Raw genomic sequence first — 12244 nt, forward strand, 5'->3', positions numbered from 1 at the left:
TTCGGGGCCCTAAATAAGTCTTCATTCTTCATTCTCGATCTTCATTCTTCATTCCTGATCTTCATTCTTCATTCTTGATCTTCCTTCTTCATTCTTGATCTTCATCCTTCACTCCTGCAATAAAGTGTTAGTACAGAAGCCACCCAAATACCTGAAAAAAATAATGCCATTAATACAAACAGAGAAAATACCCCACATGAATTTACTGCCTAAGAATGCATTCTCTACCACCCAGGACCGGTCTCATTCGTAATTAATACCTTTGGAGTGCACTTTTTGGTACCTTTATTTCAGCGCTGTTTATAAACCTTTTTAAACTTGCTCCTTTGAGACAATACCTTTCGTGTACTTTTGTTACCTAGAGCTCATACTTTGTTTTACCAGAGTGATATCACTTTCTACCAGGAGTCTCTCATAACTCCAGTGGAGTGTTTCATATTTCTCCTCATTTACCATTCACGATAACCTGATATGCCTCCATGAAGAATTCACATTCCACCGCATCTGAGAAAAAGCTTCACTCAACTCAGCCTTGAACTCAAACTGATGAATGGCGTGCAAATCCTGCGAATCAGTTTTTCTTCAATTCTGAAATTCAAAAAAATAGAAATGTGAATTAAGGCAAGTAAAATATTCCCGATAAACGTGAGAAAATTAGCAAAGGAAGTCCCGCGAGGCCATCATCTTTTAGCTTTCTCTCCATTGGATGAGTCTCCGTTCCCTTCACGTCCAGGGATGGCTTGCGCCTAGGGAGAGAGCGGAAAACGAAATTAAATTTGGATCTTATGCTTCATAATCACGGGCCATTCCACCTCAATTCAGCAAACGTTTGTTCCTTTGGATTTCAGATATTTATTAAAACTTTTGCATGCGTATGCATCCGCCTCTAACTTCGGGGCCTCAGCGAGCTATACAGCGAGGCAGCTTTGAGAAAAAAATGACGTTTCTTGTGCTTTTAAATGATTTAATAGATTAACGATTTGATGGTGAAATCGTGGAATAAATATATATCAAGAATTTTTTAATAAAATGCTAAAAAAATTTAAATGTGCATAAAAACCATATTTTTGGAAGAGTCTCGGAGTATTTAGTTTGAGGTAGACATTCTATTTTTTTCAAATTTCAAATTAATTTTCATCAAAATCTGACACCCAAAGAGACATTTTTTAAATTAAATTGGAATGACTTCCTTCCTCCTTTCACTTTAAAACGTCGTGGTAATGCATTCTTGAGCAAAGGCTGATTATTTATGAAGGCAGCCATCCAAAATATCTCAAGCGATTATGTATTTGTTCACTTCCTTTTTGACATCTGCCTGTTTTTTAGAGAGCTTGCGAAAGTGCTATGGAATGAGGCAATTATAAATTTATGAATATATAAAATATCTGAAACAAATTAAATTATTATAATCGGATTTGCAATTCCTTAACTCCATTTTATTTTATCAATGAAGAATATGCATAAATACATAAATTGAATCAAACGAATAATTCTAACTATCATAATAACTCTAAGCGTTTGCATAATAACAAGAAGTAGAGGAATACATAGCAAACAAACATTTGAGGAATACTAAATCGCAATAGCTGTTTTGTATTTCAAGGAAATAGGAAGACAGACATATTTAAATAACTTAAAACGTTCAAGTCCTTCACGAAAATTAGCGAATACGATGTAAGTACGTTACAAATAAAGGGAACTTCTTCATTTGTTATGGTATGATTTCGAATTCAAAGTTGCTTTGCTCCTCCAAGATCATGATTTACCCTTCAATAGGACATAATTTTGGAAAATGTATGTACGCCTAAGTATTCATCGATGACCAGCGCCATATTTTTTCCTAGGAAGATCAATCGCGATAAGCCTGTTGGGAAAGTACTCCAAGTCTTTGCCTTCGTAAAATTACGTTCTGTCATATTCGTCTTAATTGATCTGGTACCTATGATTTAATTAAAAATATTACGATTTGCTCATAATAGGAATTTTTACCCTTAAGAATTAGTATCCACAAAAAGCAAAAATAAATTACTTTTCCAACAAGAGCCTAATTATCCAAAGTATGTTTGTTAAATGATTTTTGCATTTTGAAAACAAAATGTCTTCATACACTGCATAAAACCCGGAATTTTATTGACCCTATCATTGAAAGAAATATTTTTTTAAATTTTTATCTGAAATTCAGACCTATATCAAATTCGCTTAAGTAATCACAACTATGGATCTACTTCAGACACTATTTTATGCCCCAAATGTTAATGAAATTAGATCAATCACTTGAGGAGGTTATATCTATTCTGAGGGCCACCTCCGGTTTACGAACAGAACCGGAAATTCAGCCTATTGCATCACGACGATTATTAGAGGAGATGAAAATTTGGAATTCACCCAGGATAGAACCATTAGCCAAGTAATGCTGGTGATAGAAGCGGCCGATAGATGACGTCATTGAGAGCAGGTTTAGAAAGGGTAGGGCGCTGATACTCAGTTTACACCACGCACGTACCGACGACGGTCGTAAAGAGCTATGACGGGCACAATTTGCGGGAAGGGCAGGAACCCTCGTCTCATCGACGCAACGCAGAGCTGTGGAGGCACCCTTGCAGAATATTTTAAATTACAACAGTTGTGCGAAATAAAACATAAAAGATCACTCGTCTCTGCTGTGTTCAATCCCGGATCCCCCGATTTCCGGTGGAGTGCTTTAGTCAGTTAAGCTACTGTGGCGTCATTCTCCCCTGTGGAAATTTGAGGACTATCGTGGTCAAGGTGGTGTGGACTGCTGAGCTTATGATGCGACAAGCAGTCCAATTAGTGCTCACAGCGCCTCAGCCGCAGAGCTAAGCCCGAAATTTGAACACATAGAGGTGTTCGCTCTAGACTGGTTCATCATTCATCATTCGCCTTAGTCGGGATTCGAAACCGGATCCCGCAATTTCCGATCGAGTGATTTAAAATCCCGGTAACGGTGAATGATTTTTTTCTCTGTCGATTTTTCGCACAATTTGTGTATTGCGGGTGACTCCGTAAAGTTATCACCGTGGCTGGTCCAAGTACACTAAAAAAGCTACTCTATTGAGAGTTTTAAGTAATTCTGAAAAGAAACTTCGAATGTATACGACACGGATTCCATGGAAGAGTTAAATAATCCAGGAGTTGTAGAAATGTGGATTAATAAGTGGGATACAAGAAACAGTTGGGCCGACAAAGAACTGCAGTAAACAGTTAAAATAAGAAAATAGAAGCTCATTGGACACTCACTTTGCCGCGAAAACCTCACACAAAATTTTATACAAGAAAAAATTCTAAGCATGAGATAAAGAACGGCCATTAACTTTGTACCTAAATTTGTAAGCGATGAAAATTGAATGCACAATAGGGTAGTTTCCTTCATCAAAGAAAACGAAAGGCATTGATTGCGATTCGTTACCCACCATTAGTGTATTCATAATACACAAATTATTTGGTTTTTGAAATACCGGTTTAGACGAATGGCAAGGGTCAAATTTTATCCTCATTTGAAAAAGGCCAGATTGGCGCCCATGCGATTCCACTCCACGTGACGTCACAGGGACCTGGTTTCTACACGAGAGGATAGGAGTTATACATCGTCTGAGGTTACCAATGCATGCATGAGTCACAGACCTCAGGGAAACATGTCTTAATAATAACCTATTAAAACTGGCTAAGGTCGGAAAGTTTTATTCGTTTGATAAGGTATTAATAAACCTTTTTTAAGCCAAGCGCTACCAGCCAGCAAGGTACTCAGCTACCCGCTAGCATCCTGCGTCCTATCAGCGCTCAGAGCCTCGATCAAGGTCACCTCAGAAGGCGGGAGGGGGAAGCAGAAATGCGTCGCACGGACTTTTTCCCATCATTCCTACTTACTCGTCGCGTTTTCGCGCGCTTGAAATTTTTCACTTTTCATTTAATCGCGAAAAATAGATATCGTCATTTAAAAATCTAAAAGCGTGAAATACGTACTCCAGGAGTAATAATCTTTCGATTCAGGCAATAAAAAAGTAATAGGAAACCACCCTATTGCACATTATGTAAGAAAATGAAGAGGAAGATTGAGGAAAGAGACTAGTAGTGTTGGTTGTGGTTGACTTGAGTGTTAGTTGCAGTGACTTGAAAAACCGTTAGAAGAGAAGACAGAATACAGGTACGAAAGCTAGAGGGGCATTGAATGCCGATTAGAATTCGACCAATGATATCCGCCAACTATGATAATATAATTGGGCTTCCTCTATGCAGTATCCTTGCTTGAAATTTTAGGCATCTGTGCATTTATTTCTGCACCCGAAACATTGAGAAAATTATCGAGTAAACGAATTTTGGGCTTGCGCTTTCATTTTCTTGCATATGGGTACCACACACAGGTAGCATTTTAAATGTTCTCCCATTATATGAAGAGGTAATAATGTATCTACAATTAAAACCATTATTTCGAAGTCTTAGAAATATTTTAGCGTTGGTTTTTTCTGCTGTTTATTTAGATACTTTACTTTCCGATTGAAATTATTGGTAACGATCGACTCATACGTCCGTGGGAATTTTCGCGTCGAATACGCGGTAATGACAATTGCATTGATTTGCATACAAATTTATCACACATTTTCATATCACATAGATTTTTAACTTCCAATGACTGTTGCAAACTAAAATCTTGCGAATTAAAAATTAGCACTACATTACGTTCACCTATAAGTGAATTGAATTTATTTCTGCAGGGCGATAAATGACCTTTCTCAGCGACTATTTCTCTGTTTCGGAGTTCAAAATTACCAATTTTCTCTATCGAATGAAGAGGCGCGATATAGTTCCTTGACTAGCCGATGCATTGTGTTTGGTCAAATCCTTCCATTGATTTTGCAAAATATCTATTCAGTATGCCGCCAAATGTATACTAAAACATTTTCAAAAATCAGAATATTTCTTCTTCACTCCCTGTTGAGGCATATGTACCGACTTGATTGATAATTGACTACAATGTGCATTAAAGATGAACTGGTGGAGCGGTGTACGTCGAATGTAAAAATTGGTTGGGTCGTGGGTAATATATTACCTGCGGGAAACGATTCAGACAATAGAAAGGCAAAGAAAGGTATGTGACAGTATGGTTAAGTATACTTGCTTTAGGGATAAGAGGTGAATTATGCCGGGTTCGAAAAAAAAAACTTAGCATCAAAGATTGCATTTGATTTAGATCTAACATAAGAGAAATTGATTCCATTGTATATAGATGATGGCTAAAATTCACAGGGAAAATGTATCAGTCCATGAGTTCTGCCGAAAGCAAATGTTGATCATATTTCGATAAAAACGGTAAAATAAATTCTATAAATGAAATAACCATCTCTTATTTACTCAGTCATGGAGTCAATTTCCACCAAGTTATTTACAGAAAATTAAATTTTTGTAATCGTTAACTTGGCTACAGATAAAAATCATAGTTAATACCTTTCCTGATTATGATTTATGTCAGGTTATATGATTTATAAGAATTTTAATGCTAAGCTCAGATAGATCTATTATAATGGGTTCCTAGTATTTAATTCTTTTCTCATTAAAACATGGGTTTGCAGGGATCACAGGCGATTACAAATCAAGTTTTCTTTAAATATGATGTCCAGAAAGGCCAATTAACAACTTACATTTGGGCATAAAGAATAAGAGAACGATTGGTTGATGACCAAATCGATAAATTGCATCGCTCACCAAATAAGAAGATAGAAAATTATTGAAACTCAATATAGGCCTCCGCATTTGCTTATAAGGAAGTCATTTCAGCTTCGCGTATCCTTGCAATGTAAGTAATAATAAAAATAATATGTATTTATTCGGGCGAGGTTGAGACTAAGAAGTCCCTTCTTGTATCAAACGAGAAATATGGCTCGAAATAGAATATTGCAGCAGAGAATTGAAATACTGACTTGAAAAAAGAAAACCGATTCCTTTGAGACTTCCCGTGAAAGTGGAAAGGAATCAGAGGCCGTCATACATTGCATATGAAATTAATGGTTAGGTGCACTTATATAAGGGCTATACTACAACGCGGAATAGGTGGTCATTTGTCTCTCGACAGTCCACTGCCCCAATGGAAATACAACGTATATAAGTAGGTAGGTGTTTGGAGAAGGTGACCGACAGCTAAGGTCATATGCACCATGAGATAAGGGTAGAGAAGCAATATTGGGGAGAAACCCGGCGTCGGCATTAGCATTCTCTTAACAAAAGGAGCCAAGGAGACCACGGCTTAATGTCCCATCCGACGGACGGAGAGTTGAGCTTGAGATGTCCTCGACACAACACTCAAGCAGGGATCGGACAGTCTCTGAAAATTCTCCGCCACCGCCGGAATTTGAACCCAAACCCTCGGGATGTGAATTCAACACTCTAGACGCCACAAAAACCCGATCCCCAATATATAAAAGGTAGGATTTAAATTCCAACAAATAAATGAGTGCTCAATATCTAATAGCCACGCGACATCTTCTAGGCCTCATATGAGGTTCTGCAAAGATCAGAAAATGGTCCACATTGTGTACAGCACCAAACAAAAATCCAACACGAAGATTTGATCCGAAGAACTTCTGTTCCGTAGCATGACACTTCACCCACCACACCACCGGAAATATTTTCCATTTACGCGGCTTCAATGTCCAAAATATCGGTTGTGTCCCGAGTCATCCCGACGAGAGTAAACTATTCTAGGTGAGACAGGTGAAGCATGCTTACAAAAAAATTCTTATTTGGGTCTTTTACGCGACGTCTTACTACGACGCATGTAATAGAATCCCTCCGGTACAAGAGGTATGTCGTTTGAAAATTCCCAGTTGAATGAGAACATTGAGTGGACTAACTTTTGGAAGAAGGACACCGAGTAGTTCCTGAGCTAGCCATTCAGACGCCAACGAGCTTCTCGTTAATTTTTTTCCGTCACTGAACTTCAAATGGCCAAAAAAAACATACGTAAGAGTTATCAGAATTCCGTTCGGGCAGGCTTGCGCTGAACCCCTCCTTAGGGCGATGGATAGCCAGAGGACGTCAGCAAATATGGGCATAAGAAATGTTCATGCCTGATGTGGGGGAAAGGTACTCCTCGTATTTATTTTATAACAAGGAAGAAAATCAACGATCATTTATGATGAGAAAAGCAAGAGTTTGAGCTGAGACATATTGAAACTCGGAGATATTTTTTCTAATTTCCCTTCTCTCTGGCTAACTATATGATCGTTAATCCTTTCAAACAAGGATAAACCCAATTGAGGCTAGTTACAATAATGACCCCTCCTTCCATTCTGGTCTCTGCGTGGAAACCGTCAAATTCCTCATCTGAATTTTGTAGAAAGTCTTGTTTCTCTATGGGAGCGGGGCTTGGACGTTGACAGCAGCAGAGAAGTCAAAGGTGGAAGCATTCGAAATGTGGTGCCACCGGAGACTGATGAAGATAGAATGAATCAACCGAGTAAGTAATGAGGAGGTGCTACGAAGAATGGGAGAAAAAAGAACTCTTCTAAAAACGCTTAAGGAGTCGACAAAACGACTTAGTTGGCCAGTTTATAAGGAAGGATGGCCTGATGAAAGCATTCGTGAAAGAACAGGTGGAAGGGAAGAAGGTCATAAACGATTCAAAAAAGAAGAAGTACATCGCTATGAAAAGGCTATCGGATAGCAGAGGGGATTTGAAAAAGATCTCCAGCCGAAGAAAACCATAAGGCAGATTTAGATAGATCAACGTAATGCCTAATAAGCAAGAAAATTAATGCGGAATGTAGGTGTAATTGTGATGCCGTAAATGCCTCTTCTCCGGAGAAACAAAGCAGACAGAGAAAACGAAGAGGAGAAAAAATTAACAATACCCATGAATCACTAAAAGATTGTTCACAATCTCAAAAAGTTCTGCTTTGCCAGTTCACTAACACAAAATGAAACAAATTAAAAATGAAGGATATCTAGAAATTAAAATATACGAAAACTTGACTGACTTACCATATCTTAACCAGCACGCCTCTCCCATGTGACCTAAGAGTTCCCAGTAAATTCAATATTTCATTTCACGCAACCCACGCCAACTACTCATCACTGTAAAGAAAGAAAAATCTCAGGTTAAATTTCGCCACTCAAGGCAAGATGAAAATGGTGACTGTAGTTTGGAATCATCTAGTTATATTACATATTAGTTAAATTAATGCGTTATCATTTAAACGTAAACTAGAATCATCGTTATCTATGGCCATGTCTCTTTATTTGAAGCTAAAAGAAAGTAAACCCCCGCGATGGCTTAACGTGGCGAGAATGAAATGTTGTCACTGTGGGGCTGAAACGCGTTTAATTCATTCATAAATGAAACTTTAACGAAGAACAGTTTCTTTCGGAAAACAGTATCCTTACGCGGAGGTAGCAAGTCAATATATGCCATCCATTTCCGTGCGTTCACGCTCAAGAAAAATCATTTTAATGTGGTAGAGGGAAGAGGGAAAGGCCTTTCAAAAGCTCTATTCTATGAGTATTTCACACAATTATTGCATTTCCCCACTGTCCCAATAGCAATCTGTCCCACGTCGTAAAATTGGGCAGAATCCACGGCCATTTGACGCTACGTTGACCTTAATTCAAAGGTCTCAATGACTGTCCTTCCCCACCTTCCCATTAATAAGGGAAATCAATAATAAATAAGTGGAGAGAGCATGAAAATTGAGAACTGATTCATTGTTACCGATTTTTAATCACATTACTACATAGTTATGGGAGATGTGAATACTTTCGGTAAAAATGTTAGCTACAACCTTTGTAAAACATCGGTGAAAATAGGCTGTGCCAGCATTGGGTTAGAAACTTAAGAGCAATGGACTGTCACGAGAGTCGAAATATTTAGACGAAAAAGACCCGAAAAGGATTTTTGCCGATGCAGGCAAAGACAAACAGAATTTATAATTTGAAATGCATGACCCAGAAGAATTCACCCAATACAACCATGGATATTGAATACGAGTGAGTATTTTACATATTCCAGAAATTGACCAAACGAGAATGCTTCTCGGAGACTAATGGTGAAATTCTCTCCAGAAAAATATACTCACTATCATCACGCCGCGAACTATTACACTGCGTAACCTCGAATGTTGAATTAAACGAAAATTACGGGAAAAGCTTTAAAAGAAAGTGGGGTCATATGTCGACATCACTTCGTTGAACACGACTTTACTCCGAATAAATTTTCACCGCCGGTTCTATAGTCACTCGCAACAGCAATAATTCACACATTCCATTTTAAGTCGAATTCAAACACTATGAAGAACAATGTAAACTTTCACTTCGTTTTGACAATTTTTTTCACTTTTGAGCTCACTCAGGCACTCACCTTATTACTCCATGAAAGCCGCAAACATACTGAAGGAAGATTTTCAGGAGACTGATCCTAGGACTCCACTAATATCACGTGGTTACTTGCTGCCACAGTAAATAGTCCCTATTCATTTTTAAAATCAGCAGAAATAAAGCAACAACATTATATTAATAAATAATAAAATATTAATATCTATTTATTTGAATACTCCATGTTGTATATTTATTTCATAATCCAACCATGTGCGTTAAGAAATTTTATTTATTGCTCGGGAGAAGTTTAAATTTTAAGGTGGCGCGGAATATCGTCAACGGAAAACAGTGTCCTTACGCGATGGTCACGAGGCAACTTTTTCCAGAACAACCACCTCATTGTGGGAGGGGAAAACGGCTTTGGAGGTCATACAAAACCTCAAATTAATGGCTATCAGTATTTCACAGAACTATTGCATTATGCCATAGCACCAAGTAGAATTCCCTTCCTAGAAGTAAAATTGGACAGCTAGCCATATTCCATTGGCTATTTGTTGTCGCGCCGGTCCTAATTCAGTCGTCTCAATCAGTAACCTACCCGAACTCAGCGGTTACGGTGTTAGTGTAAGAAGACATTCGGTGTGGGGAAACAGGCAACAAAGGAGACATAACATCTCTTAGGATGGCCATATACGTGAGTACAAAAATTTTATACAAGTGGAATGACAATGGATAAAATTAACTTACTACGATGGCGTTATCGTTATAAAATACTCTCGTTCCCTATGCATTGTCCATAAATTTTATTTCTACGGGTTCTATCAATGGCGTGGAAGTGACCGACAAAACGGTAGAAGACATTAGTAAAACCTCAATATTTGAAGAATAATTTTTTCATTATGATTTCAGTGAAATTGACGGGTGCCAAAACCATTAGCAATCTGCTCTTCCTAGAACGGTGGAAAGCTATTATTTGTAAAAAAAAATTTGCAACGATAAATATAATATGGTAACTTAATTAAGAGTTTTTGAGAAGGAAAGTCTAGCCAATGGAAGGGAAATATAGATTAACTCTTTCGCGGGAATCACACTTAGAATACTTTTTGCCTGTTGCTCAAAAGATTTTGAGAGAGCCTAATTATTACGGTGTAAACGATCATAAGGATTATATTAGAGAAATAGAATGCTGGTCCGATATATTTAAGGTGTCGTTTTTTGGCGCTCAATTAGGGACCATAATACCTGCGATAGCTTAGCTCTAAGATAGCTTGACTCGAACTAGGTAGAATAATCTCTGCGTCTATAGTCAATAACTCACTGTAATTGTCAATACTAGCTATCTGCATGTATTCCTTGGCACTTTGTAAGTCATGCATGAATCAGTTACTCCGCTAACCTTTCGGTCTCTATTGGTAACTAATAGTTACGTTTGCGCGGTAGCTTGTTCGTATCCTTAGTACTCTCCTAGGTTCTGGTATAATCACGTGTCTTTGTCCTGTGTTTTTGGCCAGTGTCCAGCGAGAGATCGCGTATCTGATCAAGGTGGCTTGCACGGTACCTCGTATGTGTACGTGAAGGATTCGAAATAAATATTGTAAAAATTAGTTAATTTGCTGCACTACTGAGTGGGTGGTTGAGTGGTACATCAAGATTCAATCGCATTACTGGTTTTGAGTTGGTAATTACTTTCCATCCAATTGCGTTTCGCTTGATTGGTTGTTATGCATCGTATATTAACCACTTCAGGATAGAGCTTACACCATCCGCGTGTGCGAGCATGTGTTTTCGTAATGGTTTTAAAATAAAATTACGGTAATAGTTTGAGGCCAATTTCTCAGAAAATACTTTAAAGTCAGCCATAATTTCGACTGCCATTAATTTTTTTTAATGCCATAATAAAAATTTTCAAAAATGTTTCTTGAGATGTATTGGGAAGGCAAGGCTGCTGAATGCGGCCAGTCCGGGAATTATTATATTTCAAGACGTCCGTCGTGCAAAATGCTGCCCTTGTATATTCTTATACAACCGGGAATTGTAAAACGACAATTCCCTTACACTGGGGAAATAAACCACGTGCCTCGCAGTGTGACAACGCTCAAAAAAACCAGCTGAGAATTCTCCCTCATATTCTCCGAACGCCCGCGTCTCACATAGAATGGAGTTTACACTCGTCGGGATATTTTAACGCAGCCGACATACATATAGAAAATTGAAATTGCTTTACAACGCAATCGTTCCGGTGGTGTAGTTGGTAGAGTATCATGCTACGATCCAAAGGTTCTATGGGTACATCTACATCTACATCTACAAATTACCCTGCGAGCCACCTCAAGGGTGTTTGGCAGGGGGTGATCAATCACCAGCATGCAGCATGCATTTGGACTCCCACATGCACACCACACCGTCCAAGAAACGTCCCGTATAATAACAAACTATACTACTATATGCTGTTAGAAATAGAATATAGAATAGAAATTCAGAAACATGCAGTAAGTTTTACATAGGTTAGTAGGCTACACTACAAGTCATGCAATCTATTTACGCGTTCTATTGCTGCCGTTATAATCTCTTATTGATCGTGGAAAAAATGACATTCGGAATCTGTCTGTTCTGCAATCTATCTCTCTTATTTTATTTATATGATCTGATCTTCCGTAATACGTTGGCGTCCGCAAGATATGGTTAACTTCGTCAGAAAAGACACTGCTCTTGAATTTATCTAAAAGGTTTAGTCTATTTTTCAATCTACGGTCCGACAGAGATTCCCATCCGAGTTTATCTAAGAGGTCAGTTACACTAACAAGACTATCGTAACGACCTTTCACATACCTGGCAGCTCTTCTTTGCACGCGTTCTAACTCTGTTATTAAGCCTTTTTCATGAGGGTCCCAAACACTGGCAGCGTATTCCAAATGTGGTCTAA

At 38.2% G+C, this 12244-nt stretch overlaps 1 protein-coding gene across 3 annotated transcripts in view; it reads left to right on the forward strand.

Annotated features, from left to right (window-relative positions):
- The window catches only part of LOC124158555 (integrin alpha-PS2), a 345664-nt gene that overhangs the window by 266692 nt on the left and 66728 nt on the right, over nucleotides 1-12244 (forward strand). Inside the window, exon 1 of one of the 3 annotated variants that reach the window (XM_046533708.1) lies at nucleotides 9850-10015. The exons of the other annotated variants lie outside the window; for them this stretch is intronic. Coding sequence (XP_046389664.1) covers nucleotides 10004-10015 — 12 coding nt within the window. The 5' untranslated portion in view covers nucleotides 9850-10003. Of the gene's footprint in view, nucleotides 1-9849; nucleotides 10016-12244 lie in introns of those variants that run through there. 3 annotated transcript variants of the gene reach the window in all.

The sequence above is a fragment of the Ischnura elegans genome, chromosome 5, assembly GCF_921293095.1.
Source record: "Ischnura elegans chromosome 5, ioIscEleg1.1, whole genome shotgun sequence".
NCBI classification, from domain to species: Eukaryota; Metazoa; Arthropoda; class Insecta; order Odonata; family Coenagrionidae; genus Ischnura; species Ischnura elegans.